The sequence below is a fragment of the Moschus berezovskii genome, chromosome 14 (genome assembly GCF_049115385.1).
Source record: "Moschus berezovskii isolate FMDL1 chromosome 14, NW_MosBer_1.0, whole genome shotgun sequence".
Classification (NCBI taxonomy): domain Eukaryota; kingdom Metazoa; phylum Chordata; class Mammalia; order Artiodactyla; family Moschidae; genus Moschus; species Moschus berezovskii.
In genome coordinates, this window is record NC_142473.1 from 39,448,538 (window position 1) to 39,467,043 (window position 18,506).

General features: G+C 38.0%; 1 protein-coding gene across 2 annotated transcripts in view; it reads right to left on the reverse strand.

Moving 5' to 3' along the window:
- Positions 1-6,335: 6,335 nt before the first annotated feature.
- The window catches only part of NUCB2 (nucleobindin 2), a 52,038-nt gene continuing 39,867 nt past the window's right edge, over positions 6,336-18,506 (reverse strand). The window contains exons 13-16 of one of the 2 annotated variants that reach the window (XR_016038991.1): positions 18,295-18,373; positions 14,737-17,877; positions 8,998-9,122; positions 6,336-6,390 (exon numbers count right to left, since the gene is read on the reverse strand). Coding sequence is in view for 1 of the 2 variants with exons in the window: in XM_088843051.1 (XP_088699177.1) it covers positions 18,299-18,373 (75 nt within the window). In the remaining variant the exon portion in view is untranslated. The remainder of the gene's footprint in view (positions 6,391-8,997; positions 9,123-14,736; positions 17,878-18,294; positions 18,374-18,506) is intronic. The other variant, XM_088843051.1, reaches the window with a different exon arrangement.

Here is an 18,506-nt window from a genome sequence, read left to right on the forward strand (position 1 = left end):
AAATAATACAAATGAACTTATTTACAAAATAGAAACAGACTCACAGACTTCAGTTCAGTTCAGTAGCTCAGTCGTGTCCAACTCTTTGCAACCCCATGAATCACAGCACGCCAGGCCTCCCTGTCCATCACCAACTCCCGGAGTTCACTCAAACTCATGTCCATCGAGTCAGTGATGCCATCCAGCCATCTCATTCTCTGTCGTCCCCGTCTCCTCCCGCCCCCAATCCCTCCCAGCATCAGAGTCTTTTCCACTGAGTCAACTCATCGCATGAGGTGGCCAAAGTATTGGAGTTTCAGCTTTAGCATCAGTCCTTCCAATGAACACCCAGGATTGATCTCCTTTAGAATGGACTGGTTGGATCTCCTTGCAGTCCAGAGTTAGAGAATGAACTTAATGGTTGCAGGGGTGAAGGATTGGGGGAAGAAGGGATAGTTAGGGAATTTGGGATCAAGAAGTACACACTGCTATATTTAAAATGGATAACCAACAAGGACCTACAGTATAGCACAGGGAACTCTGCTAAATGTTATGTGATAGGCTGAATGGGAAGGGAGTATGAGGGAGAATAGATACATGTATATGTATAACTGAATCCCTTTGATGACACATTAAACTATCACAACATTGTTAATTGGCTATACTCCAACATAAAAGAAAAAGTTTAAAAAAAAAGAAAGAGAATATCCAACCTATTGAGGACTGAATTTTTTTAAAATACAATAAAAATAAATTCTTAGAAAAATGAAATCAAAAGACATAAAAATAAAGCCTCCAATTTTTACTATAAAACAAACGTAAAATTATTTTCAAAGGCACAACTAATTTCAGTTTCTATGTTTACTCCTCATTGTTGGGTGACACTGGTGTATAGACAGCATCAGTCACAGAACATACTTTAAGAAATAATGGTCTAGACAAATGCAAGTTGAGGGCCACTCTATAAAATAACTGGCTTGTACTTTTCAAAAGTGTCACCATCATGAAAGACAAAGAAAGGTTGAAGAGTTATTTTAGATTAAGGGAAATGAAAGAGACGCTAGAAGTAAATGCGAAACTTGATTCTGGATTAAATCCTAGATTACAAAAAGAAAAAAATGACTATGAAGGACAGTATTGAGACAATTGGTGAAATCTGAATATGGACCAGATTTTAGATCAATGCTTTGTAATGTCAGCTGAAAAAAATACATAATCAAAAAATTGAGAATTGTGTTTTATTCAGTGGTCTTGCTGAGGACTAAAGCCCAGGAGACAGCCTCTTGGACTAGCAAAAGAGTCCCATTAACTAAAGAAAACCATACATCTCAAGTAATGAATTTAGTGCTTTTCTATGTATGGAAAGATTCAAAAGTCTGGGCTCATTGAAATCAAGCCTTTGATAAGCACCTCAACTTGCTAAGGCTGGTATCCTGTTTATCTCCTTCCTGAGCTCCCCTCGGGGTGCACAGCTGCACAGAGGGCAGCTATGGAGGCTGATGATGGTGGTAATGCAACGTTCTTTATTTATGCAAGTGGCAGACCACATTCTTTGTCCATAGGAAATTTCCTGAATTTGAATAAGATGATAATTGGACCACTTTTAAAAGATGGTTATTATAAAAGAATGTCCTTGTTCTTAGGAGATGCTAACTCACGGATTTAGGGTAAAGGATCACAGTGTCTGAAACTTCTGAAATGCTTCAGTAAAAAATCAGAATTGTAGAGAATGAGAGAGCTTGAAGGCAAATGTGGCAAGCTGCTAACAACTGATATATCTAGGGGAAGGGCATTCGAGAATTAGCTGACCTATTGGTGTAACTTTTTTGGATAGGCTTTTTTTTTTTTTTCAGAGTTAACAAACACACCCATATATACAACTAACTGCAATGTGTGATCCTGAATTGGCTCTTTAGCCTAGCAAAACTGTATTAGTGGGATAATTGGCAAAATTTAAAGATTAGTTAATAAAATTATATTAATGTTGACTTCCTGGTTTTACTAACTCTGTTTAAGGTGTTAACATTTGAGGAAGCTAGGTGAAGGGCATATACTATTTTTGCAAGTTTTTTGCAAAGCTGAAATTATTTCAAATGGAAAAGTTGGGAAATGTTAGTAAAATCAGTAAAATCTCATAGTCTAAACTTTAGAATTTTTTCTCAAGACTCTAGGAGGGGGGAAAAATCATATAGTTGGAGAATGACAGAGCCAAAGTCCTAACACCCAGACCCCAGAACTTTTCACTACCCCATAATCAGAGATTCTTTGTCACTGTTCTTGAATTTAGGTGGAAATGTTTCCTACATGTTACAAACACTGGTGTGTGCATGCAGGTAACTGTAAGTTGCTCTGTCAAGTCTGACTCTTTGGGACCCCATGGACTATACAGTCCATGGAATTCTCCAGGCCAGAATACTGGAGTGGGTATCTGTTTCCTTCTCCAGGGGATCTTCCCAACCCAGGGATCAAACCCAGATCTCCCACATTGCAGGCAGATTCTTTACCAGGTGAACCAATGGGGAAGCAGGTAACTGAAGTGACATTTAAATGGTTATAGAACCTTCAAAACATCAGTCAGCTTTCCTCCCCAGTGTAGATTCTCTAATGTTGGTTGATTTCCACGTAATTTACCAGCAGTTCCCAAACTGGTCTGCACATTAGAATCACCTGAAGATCTTTCAAAAATTTCAAAGCCCAGATCACACTCCAGAAGAATGAAATCACAATCTCTGGAGATGAGACCCAGGAATCAGTCTTTTCTGAAGCTCTTAGGTGATTTCAGTATTGAAGACAAGAGCCTGGAAACCACTGTGATTTTCACTTCAGTCCTGTCCCTAGAAGCATATATGTGAGTGCTAAGTCATTTCAGTCCTGTTTGACTCTTTGCAATCCTGCGGACTATAGTCCTCCAGGCTCCTCTGTCCATGGGATGCTCCAGACAAGAATACTGGAGTGGGTTACCATGCCTTCCTCCAGGGGAATCTTCCCGACCCAGGAATCAAACCCACATCTCTTATGTCCCCTGCATTGGCAGGCAGGTTCTTTACCACTAGTGCCCAGGTGATGTCCACTTCAGTCCTATCACTGGATAAAAGTCTACTAAGAAATACAGGAGAAGAGGTCCCTTCCAGGGAAATAATTTCTAAGACCCTGAGTTTCCATGACTCTGCAGCTTTAATGTTTTGCAAATAATTCATTCTTTCAATGTTGTCAAATTTTTTTCCCCAGAAAATTACAACAAATACTACATATTTTTCTGATTTTACATTTAATATAATTAAATATAAACCTATGCAAATGATGACGAGAATATTTTCCAACAAATATTTCTCTGGAAGAATTCTTACAACACATAGCCAAAAAACAAATTCACATATAGCAAAGTTTTATAATGTCTCTGTGTCTTCCTAATTATCAAATTAAAATCCAAGTATTTATTTGTAGTCTTAAAAATAGCCCAAAATATCTAAGTAAGCCAAGAAGAATTACATCTGAAGACACTTCACACTAATAAAATTTCTTCCCAAAGTTTAAGATCAATAGAACATTTTTGGCCACATACTTATAAAAGGTTATTTTTTAACATTTAATTTTTGAAAACTTCAAAATCCCCCCAAATTAATTGTAAAAAATAAAAGGTCTTTATAATTTTGGCCTCAAATAGGCTATATAAACCATCATTATTAAATGGTTTTTAGAATATAAAAAATATTGATAAAATATGGTTTATGCAATATTGGTCTCCTTTATAAGAAAAGGCAACAATGAAAAAAATGTTTTTTTATGTTTTAATTCCAGAAGACAATTATTTTCAAAAAACACAAGATAACTAATGGTCTTCCCTCCAGACCTGTTTTAGGCACACGCTTACACATAAACACATACTCCTTCCAAAACTATGAACTTTCAGTTAGAGGCTATATAAATGAATACATATACAGATACTTTGAAAATTGCAAGGGCTTGGAACTTTCATGTGCTAATAGATCCTGGATTAACCACTTCAGAGAAAGAAATACCTCCAGTGGGAAGGAGGCTCCTTCCTCCCCCTTGACTCCTTCAGCCTCCAGGGCCCGTCCATTCTTAGGCCCTAAAACTGGATTGATGGGAAAACTGAACTACCTGTAAGTCACCAAAGCCACTGCAAATGAATGAAGGTCACTCTGGTCATTAACTTCCTTCAAATTGTTTCCTTAAAAGATTTAGCCTCTATTTTATCTTTAATATAATTTTTTTGAAAATTAATCCTGTTTTAATAAAATCACCTCCAAATTTTAATTAGTAATACAACAGACTCCCTTACAGAAAAGATTAATAGTTTGGAATTACAAGGGAAGAGGAGAATTTATTTGAAATACTGGATAATAAGTGCCATGAAGATGGTGGCCATGAAACCTTAAGATGGTACTACAACTTTCTGTATCCCCCTAAGCTTTCTCTAATGATTAAGGAGGTGCATTGAAAATACAGTAGTGGAAAAGTCAATACAACAGTAGAAAAATGGTAGAGTACTTAGAGAGGAAAGAACTTAATTAAAACTCAGATCATCCAGGCAAAAGCAATAATGAAACAATACACTATGCTACTTCTCATCTAATCATGAGTGCATTGTGCCAAATCACTTCAATTGTGTCCAACTCTTTGTGACCCTATGGACTGTAGCCTGCCAGACTCCACTCTTCATGGGATTCTCCAGACATGAATACTGGTTGCCGTGCCCTCCACCAGGGCATCTTCCCGACTCAGGGATCAAACCCACATCTCTTAAGTCTCCTGCACTGGCAGGTGGGCTCTTCACCACTAGCGTCACCTGGGAAGCCCTTCTCTTCATATCAGAGATTGTCAAATTTATGTCCTGGTCTTCCCGTTCCCCAAAACACTTATTTTCCTTTACTAACAACTGTAAGATGGAAAATGTTGCAATGCACAAAGTATTTTCATAAACACTATTATTATTTAAGGAGGGTATCAAAAAGATAAAGAATTGGACAAGGGACATTTACCGTAGTCTGAATGGATGCTTTTGCTCCATAACCTTCTGTTTCACTCTGTTAAAGGGAGGGAGTCAGGACATCTCTACTCGTGAGTCAGAAACTTTCTTCAGGGTTAGAAGCACTCTCTGCAGTGCTCAGAAACCACTCTAGGAAGATTGCCTCGTGCCTAACGAGCCCTAGAAAACCTGACTTTTCTGCAAACATGGTTTTCTTTTCCCCAAGATCAATTCTTGACTCTCAATGAAACAGAGATGTGTATGTGTTTTCAGAGAATGAAACACATTAAAGGAAACAAGAAATAAATACAGGATTAGGACTGAGTTTTAGTCAGGGAAAAAGTTAAAAATACAAATTCTAAGATAACCTTACTCAATGCTAGAGAACAAGAAGGAAAAAATGCTTCAATACTACCATTAAAAATGTTTAAAACATCAAGGGACATGGCAAATATGTCTCAAAAAGGAAATAATCTGTAAAATATCACTATTTGAATAAGGAAATATTTATGAAGTAACAACACCAAGAAAAGAAAGGGTAAAGTTCAAAAGTAAAGCAAACTTAAATCATTTTAACAAATGTAGTGTAACAGTGGACAGCACAATGGGTAAAGTCACATGAAACAAAACAAATATAGAATGGCATGGGCTGAACACATGTTTCTTACTCCAAACACAGGGAATCTAAAGTGAGGATAAGGATTTAATTAAGGGCACATATTCTCATATCACTAAAAAAGAGCATTTTAAATAGACTAAAATTTAAAAGTAACATTTTAATACAATGATTCATGGGAGGTGGCAAAGAATACTAATAGATGGAATTTTATTTTTTTCTCCCTTATTTTTAAAACATTCAGACAAGGAAACTTTAAAATTAGAACTTTAAAATCACACAGAAAATAAATTATTCATTTAAAAATTTCAGAGTAGCAAAATTTTAAGAATTGTAAAATGAATTTGTTTTTTTGCAAGTGAACAGGATTTATTAAGAAGGAAACTACAAAGCTCTCAACACAGACACTGAGAGGGGGTAAACGGTCCCTTAAAATGAAATATTTTAACAGTTAAATTGCAAGATATATTTTCATAATCCTGGACAGTCTTAGGAAACATACTTATCACTAAGGATAAAACAAAAGAAGGAAGAATTCCCTGATGGTCCAGTGGTTAGGACTCGACACTTTAACTGCTGTGAGCCTGGGTTTCATCCTGGTTGGGGAACTAATATGCCATAAATTGTGTGACATAGCCAAAAAAAAAAAAACAGGAGGGAAGAAAATTTGCACAGCAAAAGTCATATCTATTGCTTATAGTAGATTGTAAACAAATTATAAATAAAACTTATTTTAAAAATTATTTAAAAAAAAAAAACTTGTTTAAAGGCAGGCAGAGCTTGGAAGGCAACTGGAACGGTGAGCCTGTAAGAAAAATATACAGTCAAGTGCTGGCTGACCAAGCTGGTTCATGGCATTCATCATCCAGACTATGACTAATATAAATTAAAATACAAAATAAATTTGTGAAAATTATAGACATTTTGTAAGCATGAAATGTTTTATTTTGGGGGGCTCCAAAATCACTGCAGATGGTGACTGCAGCCATGAAATTAAAGACGCTTGATCCTTGGAAGAAAAGTTATGACCAACCTAGACAGCATGTTAAAAAGTCTCTGCTTTTTACTTTGACAACAAAGGTCTATCTAGTCAAAGCTTTTCCAGTAGTCATGTATGGATGTGAGAGTTGGACTATAAAGAAAGCTGAGTGCAGAAGAATTGATGCTTTTGAACTGTGGTGTTGGAGAAGACTCTTGAGAGTCCCTTGGAGTGCAAGGAGATCAAGCCAGTCCATCCTAAAGAAAACCAGTCCTGAATATTCACTGGAAGGACTGATGCTGAAGCTGAAAGTCCAATACTTTGGCCACCTGATGTGAAGAACTAACTCACTGGAAAAGACCTTGATGCTGGGAAAGACTGAAGACAGGAGGAGAAGAGAACGACAGAGGATGAGATGGTTGGATGGCATCACTGACTCAATGGACATGAGTTTGAGCAAGCTCTGAGAGTTGGTGATGGACAGGAAAGCCTGGCGTGCTGCTGTCCAAGGGGTTGCAAAGAGTCAGACGTGACTGAGCAACGGAACTGAACTGAACTGAAACATGAAATGTAAGTTTTTTTCTACATAATTCTAATAGGAAATATTTGGAGGGAAATCCTAAATTTCTAAAATGTAATAAAAGGTTTTATTGGTTTTGCTTTGTTTTTGTCTCAATAAACAGTTTGGTAGTGCTGGTAACCATAAGTCCAAATTTTTCAATTTGGTGTCTTCACCACTTGCTGCTGCTGCTTGCTCTGGCTCAGTTATTGAATTCTTTAAGCATGGTTACTAATTCATAACAACTATAAAATCATAAAAAAGAATGAAATAATGCCATTTGTAGCAACATGGAAGGACCTAGAGATTGTCGTACTGAGTGAAGTTAGACAGATAAAGACAAACGATGTCACATATATGTGGAATCTAAATAAATGACACAAATAAACTTATTTATAAAACAGAAACAGACTAACAGACATAGAAAACAAACTTATGGTTACCAGGTGGTAAGTGCATAGAGGGATAAATTGGGAGGTTGAGATTGACATATACCCACTGCTATACATAAAATAGATGACTAATGAGGACCTATTGTACAGTGCGGGGAACTCTACTCAACATTCTGTAATGGCCTATATGGGAAAAGAATCTAAAAAAGAATGGATATATATATATGACTGATTCACTTTGCTGTACACCTGAAATTAACACAATATTTTCAATTATTTATAATCCAATAAAAACATTTTAATGGAAAACAACAAATAAATTATAGCAGCACTATTTATAATAGCCAAGCAATCTAAGTGTCCATTAATGAATGGATAACGAAGATGTGGCATATATATATATATACACACATATATAAGTGTGTGTTTTTATATATATATAAAACAATGGAATATTAGTCATAAAAAAGAATGAAATATTGCCATTGGCAGCAACATGGATGAACCAAGAGATTATCATACTAAGTGAAATAAATCAGAGAAAGATAAATATATAACTCATATGTGGAATCTAAAAAATAATGCAAATAAACTTATTTACAAAACAGAAACAGACTCACAGACATAGAAAACAAACATGGTTATCAAAGGGGAATAGAGGAACGGAGGGATAAATCAGGAATATGGGATTAACAGATACATAACACTATATACAAAGCAGATAAACAACAAGGATTTACTGTATAGCACAGGAAATTATATTCAATATCTTGTGAAAACCTATAATGAAAAAAATCTGAAAAAGTATATGTGTGTGTATATATATATATATATAAATCAGTTTGCTATATACTTGAAACTAACACAATATTGTAAATCAACTATAGTTCAACATAAAATTTTAAAAACTAAAAGCTGGAAAAAATTGCCATTTATTACATCTAAGTTGTTTGATTTTCATTAACTAATTGATTAATTAAAACAGTATGGAAAGACTGCTGCTGCTACTGCTGCTAAGTCGCTTCAGTCGTGTCCACCTTTGTGTGACCCCATGGACGGCAGCCCACCAGGCTTCCCCATCCCTGGGATTCTCCAGGCAAGAACACTGGAGTGGGTTGCCATTTCCTTCTCCAATGCATGAAAGTGAAAAGTGAAAATGAAGTCGCTCAGTCGTGTCCGACTCTTTGCGACCCCATGGACTGCAGCCTACCAGGCTCCTCCGCCCATGGGATTTTCCAGCAAGAGTACTGGAATGGGTTGCCATTGCCTTCTCCATGGAAAGACTGAAATCCTGCTAATGAAATTGTGTTAAAGAAAAAACAAAAAGCAAAGATCTGATTTCCCTCAAATCTCATACGTTGAAAACAAGCTGTCATTACAGTCTTCCATTTTATCATCCACAGGAACTCTGCATTTTACTGAATACACCTTAGTCTCTCAATTCCAACAAAACAAATACATTAAAGTATCAAGTTGACGCACTTGGTTAAGGGTAAAGATGATCTTCTCTAGCAGCTTTTTCAGGAGACAAAAATCTTTCATGAAAATTATAAAAGTCATCATCTAACTCTGCCTCTTTTTCAATTTCTTCTTTATTTACTGTACAGCTATAAAAGAGAAATTAAACTTTAGGCACTAACCAGAACTAGACTTGTCAATGTGCTTAGTCACTCAGTTGTGTCCGACTCTTTACAACCTCATGGACTATAGCCCACCAGGCTCCTCTGTTCATGGGATTCTCCAGGCAAGAACATTGGAGTGGGTTGCCATGGCCTTATCCAGGGGATCTTCCCAACACAGAGATTGAACCCATGTGTCCTGCATTGCAGGCAGTTTCTTTACCATTGAGCCACCAGGAAAGCCCAGACTTGTCAATATTTCTCCCTAAAAAAACACATTTTGGCTGTCCCTGGTGGCTCAGTGGTAAAGAATTCATCTGCCAATGCAGGAGACATGGATTCCATCCCTGGCCCAGGAAGATCCCACATGCTGCGGAGCAACTAAGCCCACGAGCCCAACTATTGCGCCTGTGCTCCAGAGCCCTGAAACTGCAACTACTGAGCCCATGTGCCGCAACCAGTGAAGCCCATGCACCCTAGAGCCCCGTGCTCAGCAACAAGAGAAGCCACCACAATGAGAAGCCCACGTGCAGCAACTAGAGAGTAGCCTCCTTTGCTACAACTAGAGAAAACCCACACACAGCAACGAGGACCCAAACCGGCCAAAGAATAAATAAATAAATATTTAAACACATACACATTTCTCATTACCTCTTTTATTTGCTTGACTATCTTTAAAAAAGTCACATTATCACAAATTTTTTCTTATTTTTCCTCATGTGAAAAACAGACTTGCTCTTAGATTTATGGTAATACAAATATGTTCAATTAGCATAAAAAATGCTGTTGCAAACAAATCTTGGTTAAAAAAAAAAAAAGAGCCATCTCTCAAAAAGATCTTCTACCACTACTTCTAAACTTCTAAATTTCAGTTTCCTTCAGTGAGAGTCAAATATTATAGAAGAATATTGTCTTTGAAAATACAGTTTTAATTATATACACCTAAGTATGCTATGAACAGTATCAAAGGGCAAAATGATAGGCTACTGAATGAGGAATTCCCCAGGTCGGTAGGTGCCCAGTATGCTACTGGAGGTCAGTGGAGAAATAACTCTAGAAGGAATAAAGGGATGGAGCAAAAGCAAAATCAATACCCAGTTGTGGATGAGACCAGTGATAGAAGCAAGGTCCGGTGCTGTAAAGAGCAATATAGCATAGGAACCTGGAATGTTAGGTCCATGAATCAAGGCAAATTGGAAGTGGTCAAACAGGAGATGGCAAGAGTGAACATGGACATTCTAGGAATCAGTGAATTAAAATGGACTGGAATGGGTGAATTTAACTCAGATGACCATTATATCTACTACTGTGGGCAGGAATCCCTTAGAAGAAACAGAGTAGCCATCATGGTCAACAAAAGAGTCCGAAATGCAGTACCTAGATGCAATTTTAAAAACGACAGAATGATTTCTGTTCGTTTCCAAGGCAAACCATTCAATATTACAGTAATCCAGGCCTATGCCCCAACCAGTAACGCTGAAGAAACCGAAGTTGAACGGTTCTATGAAGACCTACAAGACCTTTTAGAACTAACACCCAAAAAAAGATGTCCTTTTCATTATAGGGGACTGGAATGCAAAAGTAGGAAGTCAAGAAACACCTGGAGTAACAGGCAAATTTGGCCTTGGAGCATGGAATGAAGCAGGGCAAAGGCTAATAGAGTTTTGCCAAGAGAATGCACTGGTCATAGCAAACTCCCTCTTCCAACAACACAAGAGAAGACTCTACACATGGACATCACCAGAGGGTCAACACCGAAATCAGACTGATTATATTCTTTGCAGCCAAAGATGGAGAAGCTCTATACAGTTAGCAAAAACAAGACCAGGAGCTGACTGTGGCTCAGATCATGAACTCCTTATTGCCAAATTCAGACTTAAATTGAAGAAAGTAGGGAAAACCACTAGACCTTTCAGTTATGACCTAAATCAAATCCCTTATGATTATACAGTGGAAGTGAGAAATAGATTTAAGGGACTAGATCTGATAGATAGAGTGCCTGATGAACTCTGGACGGAGGTTCGTGACATTGTACAGGAGACAGGGACCAAGACCATCCCCATGGAAAAGAAATGCAAAAAAGCAAATTGGCTCTCTGAGGAGGCCTTACAAATAGCTGTGAAAAGAAGAGAAGTGAAAAGCAAAGGAGAAAAGGAAAGATATAAGCATCTGAATGCAGAGTTCCAAAGAATAGCAAGGAGAGATAAGAAAGCCTTCCTCAGTGATCAATGCAAAGAAATAGAGGAAGACAACAGAATAGGAAAAACAAGAGATCTCTTCAAGAAAATTAGAGATTCCAAGGAAACATTTCATGCAAAGATGGGCTCGATAAAGGACAGAAAGATAAAGGACAGAAGCAGAAGATATTAAGAAGAGGTGGCAAGAATACACAGAAGAACTGTACAAAAAAGATCTTCACGCCCAAGATAGTCACGATAAAGTGATCACTGACCTAGAGCCAGACATCTTGGAATGTGAAGTCAAGTGGGTCTTAGAAAGCATCACTACGAACAAAGCTAGTGGAGGTGATAGAATTCCAGTTGAGCTATTTCAAATCTTGAAAGATGATGCTGTGAAAGTGCTGCACTCAATATGCCAGCAAATTTGGAAAACTCAGCAGTGGCCACAGGACTGGAAAAGGTCAGTCTTCATTCTAATCCCAAAGAAAGGCAATGCCAAAGAATGCTCAAACTACCGCACAATTGCACTCATCTCACACGCTAGTAAAGTCATGCTCAAAATTCTCCAAGCCAGGCTTCAGCAATATGTGAACCGTGAACTCCCAGATGTTCAAGCAGGTTTTAGAAAAGGCAGAGGAACCAGAGATCAAATTGCCAACATCTGCTAGATCATGGAGAAAGCAAGAGAGTTCCAGAAAAACATCTATTTCTGCTTTATCGACTATGCCAAAGCCTTTGACTGTGTGGATCACAATAAACTGTGGAACATTCTGAAAGAGATGGGAATACCAGACCACATGACCTGCCTCTTGAGAAACCTGTATGCAGGTCAGGAAGCAACAGTCAGAACTGTACATGGAACAACAGACTGGTTCCAAATAGGAAAAGGAGTACGTCAAGGCTGTATATTGTCACCTTGCTTATTCAACTTATATGCAGAGTACATCATGAGGAACGCTGGGCTGGAAGAAGCACAAGCTGGAATCAAGATTGCCGGGAGAAATATCAATAACCTCAGATATGCAGATGACACCACCCTTATGGCAGAAAGTGAAGAGGAACTCAAAAGCCTCTTGATGAAAGTGAAAGAGGAGAGTGAAAAGGTTGGCTTGAAGCTCAACATTCAGAAAACAAAGATCATGGCATCTGGTCCCATCACTTCATGGGAAATAGATGGAGAAACAGTGTCAGACTTTGTTTTTTTGGGCTCCAAAATCACTGCAGATGCTGATTGCAGCCATGAAATTAAAAGATGCTTACTCCTTGGAAGGAAAGTTATGACCAACCTTGATAGTATATTGAAAAGCAGAGATGTTACTTTGCCAACAAAGGTCCGTCTAGTCAAGGCTATGGTTTTTCCCATGGTCATGTATGGATGTGAGAGTTGGATTGTGAAGAAAGCTGATTGCCGAAGAATTGATGCTTTTGAACTGTGGTGTTGGAGAAGACTCTTGAGAGTCCCTTGGACTGCTGGAGATCCAACCAGTCCATTCTAAAGGAGATCAATCCTGAGTGTTCATTGGAAGGACTGATGCTAAAGCTGAAACTGCAATACTTTGGCCACCTCATGTGACGAGTTGACTCACTGGAAAAGACTCTCATGCTGGGAAAGGTTGGGGGCGGGTGGAGAAGGGGACGACAGAGAATGAGATGGCTGGATGGCATCACCGACTCTGTGGACATGAGTTTGAGTGAACTCTGGGAGTTGGTGATGGACAGGGAGGCCTGGTGTGCTGTGATTCATGGGGTCACGGAGAGTCGGACACAACTGAGCGACTGAACTGAACTGAACTGAACTGAAGTATGCTATAGAGCTTCCCAGTGGCTCAGTGGTAAAGAATCCGTCTGCCAATGCAGGAGGCACAGGTTTGATCCCTGGGTCAAGAAGATTCCCCTAAAGAAGGAAATGGCAACCCACTCCAGTATTCTTGCCTAGAAAATTCCAGAGATAGAAGAACATAGTGGGTTACAGTCCATGGGATCGCAAAAGAGTTGGACATGACTTAACAACTAAATAAAAACAAGTATACTATAAAATGCTTCATGGAAATTCATATGTGAAACAAAATTCCAAATTACTTATACATACTACTAAGTCAACTAAGCCAAAGACTTTTTAATATCTAAAGAATATAAAAATGAATAGGGTAAATCAAACAGAGGACTTTGTAAGAGAGTTGGAAAGAATACGATTAGCAACTCTTTAAGAAACAACCCTCAGAAATAAATGCCCAACATATCATATCAACTGAATTCCTTATGTCCATAAATAATCTTAGGCTAATAATTCTATTTTTAATAAATTATAATTTGTTGGAAACTGAGGTATGTCTTCATTAACATCTGTCCCTTATCTACTTAAAAAAACATTTTAAAAAATTTCTCTATGCTCTCCTCCAATTAACGTTTTTACTTGAATATATTTGATATATGACACTGTAAATTTAAGGTGTAGCACATGTTATTGTTTAGTTGCTAAATCATGTCCAACTGTTTGCAACCCCATGGACTGTAGCCCACCAGACTCCTCTGTCCATGGGATTCCACCAAAGTGGGTTGCCATTTTTCTTCTTCAGTAAAATGTGTTACTTTGATATATTTAATGTATTGTAATATGACTGCTAGGTTTCCCAGGTGGTGCTCGTGGTAAAGAACCTACATGCCAATGCAACGTAACAGACACAGTTTCCATCCCTGGGTCAGGAAGATCCCCTGGAGAAAGGCATGGCAACCCACTCCAATATTCTTGCCTGGAGCATACTATGGACAGAGGAGCCTGGCAGCTATAGCCCATAGGGTTGCACAGAGTTGGACATGACTGAAGTGACTTAGCACATATTCAGTACGACTGCTGTTGTATTGATATTTGTCACATAAAAGTACAATATCATTTTCTCCATTACTTTCTGATTTGACCCCAGTCTACCATCTAAAAAGTTTTATCCTATGTGAATCCCTGTCTTACCACAATACCAGTTATATACAGAGTCATCAACAAAAGGATACCCCAGACCATTTTAAAATATTTCCTACAATTTAAACAACAGAGATAGGAATTCTTCCCCATCTCTAGAAAAATAGCATTACTCTGCTAAGTGATTTTTGGTTTTTTTTTTTAAGATACATATAAGTAGAACTTTTCTAGATTGCTATAGTCAATTCTAGGATCCATGATTTAAGGGGGAAAAATCTGAAGTGTTTGGAGGAGTATGCAATGGGATTATTTTAAAATTTATAAAATGAGAACTGTTTTTAAAATTGTTAATGTTAAGCAATTAAAATTTTGAAGTATTACTGTGAATTTGTTCACTTAGCAGCTGTAAGCATGCTACAACAGGGGTAGGAAATTAAATACTATTTCCCAACCTCCCTTGCAGCTAGGATTCCATATATGATTGGCTCAAACAATTGGTTGCACTCACTTGAAACTTTTACTCAGAGCTGAGTTCCATGGGGAGAGAAGCAGGACATGAAGTATCCATTTGTGCTGATCTAAAGTGTGGCAATGGTAGTATGGTTCTGGAGGTGGCAACTTCATGGCTTCCTAATCCAGTGGGTGGCTTCCTAGTTTAGCAGACAGCTTCTCAACTGATCCCAAAGCAGCGGCTTCTTCGGCAACCTAGTCTTGTGATGCAGTTCCTAGAAGCTCAGCCTAAATTCCATTCTTTCAGCCCTCCCAAAGATGCTGTGAGCTGTCTATACACCCTTCCCACATTAATCCCATTCTGTTTGATAGCTGAAGAGTATTCAATGACCTACAATGAAGAATCTTAACCGATACAGAATTTGGTAACTAGAAGTAAGGTATAGCAAGTAAAGAGATATTAAGAATGGAACTTGCTTAGTTGAGGAGGTCAGGTTTGGGGCAGTGATATCTCATGCAAACTCAGGATAAGGTATCAGAGAAAATAGTAGTAGAATTTCAGAATGCTAGCACATGTAGGCTCTGCCTTCCCTCTTTCAGCAAAGTCCAACAAGACAGATGTGACTTAGGCTAAGGATGATCAGGTCTAGAGAGATGGAAGGGAACGTAGCTTTGCTGAGAGAACCGCTCTCTATCTACCAAATAAATTGATAAAGTCCCAAATCTGGAGCCCTAAAGAACTAAAAAAAGGCAACTACTGTACTACCGTACTCCAGACTGAAACAATTATAAATAAAGGTTCTGAGGAATCTGCTAAAGCTTTCACAACCTTTCCAAGAACCTTCCCTTAAGAATTTTCTGCCGAGTAATGGGAACCATCCTAAAGAAAAAGATCAGAGTAAGACTGTTGTTATCCCATTCCAGCCTACAGTTCAAAACAATACTAAGTAGGTTCCACTCATTTAAGACCCAAAGGGAGAGAAAGAACATAGAGGCCAGCAAGTAAAAGATAAGGCTCTTTGTTAAAAGCAATTTGATAAGATCTTTGTGCTTTCTCACGGTAATAATTGAAGAAAACAGACCAGAGACCTACTAAGTTTTTAGGGAACTGTTTTTCCAAAAAGCAGAAGAAAACAAAAAACAAATAAAAACCCTAAGCCCAAGCTGAAACAGCCTGTAACTATCTGAAACAATTCCCAACGCCCTAAACCCACAATAATAGGAAGAAAAGTGTGAAAGCTGTCCACTCTTCAAGAAGGGAACACTTTCCAAAGGCCACTTGTGTCCTTGAAGGTTACTGGGCAATAAAAACATCCTAGAGGGCAATGCCAAGGGCCCCTGAGGACATAAGACAAGGGAGTTCCTCCCAGAAAGGTGAAGTAGGGGTTGCCTGATAGAAAAACCAAAGAATGTATTTATGGACAGAGCAGAGAGCTATTAGCACCTTGCTATTTTTACCACAGAGTATTTTTTTTTTAATTTCCATGGATGTATGACTGCTATGTTTCCTATTTTCCTCTTTTCTAAAAGGTTAATTTTACTGCAGTTATCCTGTACCTATTTCATTATGCAAACGGTGCTCAGAGGGCAGACACACTGCTTTTTAGTTTGCAAGTGGCGGGAACGTAAGAAACCACATTCTATCCTTATGAAGGGGACTATACTCAGATATCATATGCTTTGTGTTACAGTCATTAATGGATTCGATTTTGGTGGTTTCCTTTTGTGGTGGGGGAAGTGAGCGTTCTCTGTTTCAGAAGAATGTACACAGATATTCAGGTCACCAAAAGGCTGATTAAGTTTTCAGAGCTGTAGTTGCCCATCAAACATTCCCCTTTCCCTTCTGAAATGGAATCTTTCTCTAGTTAAAGAATCTAACTTTTAGCTGCTATCACTTACACGATTTCTCAGCTTCCCTGGCAGCTAGATGGCAATGTGACACAGTTCTGGCCAACCAGATGTGAATTCAGATGCTGTGTGGTCCTCTGGGAAAACTGAATCCAGGACGCTGACTCAGCTGGGGAAATTTCCTTTGGTTGCCCTTCGCCCACTGCTTCCAAAAGCCACTTTGGGCAATGAAAGTGAAATAACTTGAGAATATAAACCATGCAACGAGGAGAGCAGAGCAGAAAGATGGGAACCTGGACACTACCTACTTACAGATTTCTTTTATGCAAAAGGCAAAAACTCTTCTTTAGTTAAACCAGCATTCTCTTTAGCTTTTCTGTTACATGTAGTGAAACCTGATCTTGAATGATAGAGTATAACACAAAAATATTGTAAATGAAAAATGACCTTAAGGGGTAGGAGAAGCTGTTTGGTAGAAGAATTTCTAGCAGTTAATATTGCTGAAAGTTAAAAGTTTCAGGAAAAAGTTACCAGCAAACACTGGGGAATACTATGGTATTCTCAGGAGAAGAATCATTAATATCAAAGAGACTTTTATTGAGAGAGGGGATGATAAGCACCCATAAGAGTATCTATCTTTATGAATAAGTGAAAGCAATTTATTTTAAAAGCAATGGATGGAGCTTTCTCACTTAAATAGTTACTAATAATTTCTTTAAATTATGGCAAAGGCTGGTTGGAGAAGACTCTTGAGAGTCCCTTGGACTGCAAGGAGATCCAACCAGTCCATTCTAAAGGAGATCAGTCCTGGGTGTTCATTGGAATGTCTGATGCTAAAGCTGAAACTCCAATACTTTGGCCACCTCATGTGACGAGTTGACTCACTGGAAAAGACTCTGATGCTGGGAGGGACTGGGGGCAGGAGGAGACGGGGACGACAGAGAATGAGATGGCTGGATGGCATCACCAACTCGATGGACATGAGTTTGAGTGAACTCCGGGAGTTGGTGACGGACAGGAAGGCCTGGCGTGCTGTGATTCATGGGGTCACAAAGAGTCGGACACGACTGAGCGACTGAAATGAACTGAAAGGAGAACAAAGGGGAAAGAAGGGAGGTATGAAAATGACAGCAGGTATTGAGTTTGTTTCCTTCCTGGTTCTGATAGGCTTCAGTCCTTAAATATCTGTGTTAAAAGAAATATGTTCCCATTTAAAAAGTATCTTCCTTTATTCCACATATGCTTTAAAATATTTATTGAGCAGAGGAGAAGGAAGGGAGGCAAAAAGATGACACAGGTGATGATTCAACAATTTTCTTCCAAGTTCTGGTGGACTTCAGACTTTAAATGTCTGTACAAAAGAAAAATATATGCCCTCATTTTAAAGGTATCTTCCTTTACTCTAAATATTCTTTTATACATACACACATTGAGTATTTGTTCCTTAACTATGCTTAACCACAGATCACAATTTAAAAACATGTTCTCTGATAATATCAATAATTGATTAGGAAGAATTATGAGTAATATTGAAAAAAATCATTTCACCATGTATATGGCTATCAAATTATATAGCTTTTGAAATATACTAGTATATAAAGATTTTAGAGGCCTTTTCATTTTTCTATAGTACAAATTGCTCTATTTCTACACATAAAGAGAAAGTAGCACAGATATTAATGATTTGAAATTGTATTTGTAACAAAAGTAAATTTCTTTTTATTTCATTTTAAAAAATTTTCTCAAACAAATAAATAAAATTACATACGTGGCTAGATCTTTGATTCTCCACCAGGTACTGATGGGGAAATCTGTTGTAATTTTTTTTGTTCCATCTGCTGTACAACCTAGGGAATGGAAAAAGAATGTCTTAAAAGTATTATTTGATTTTCTCTGATATGGATGACCTTTGCAAAAGCACAACAAACTAACTAAAAATTGTTTTCCAAAATGAGATATTCACATTCTAAAATTTAGGGT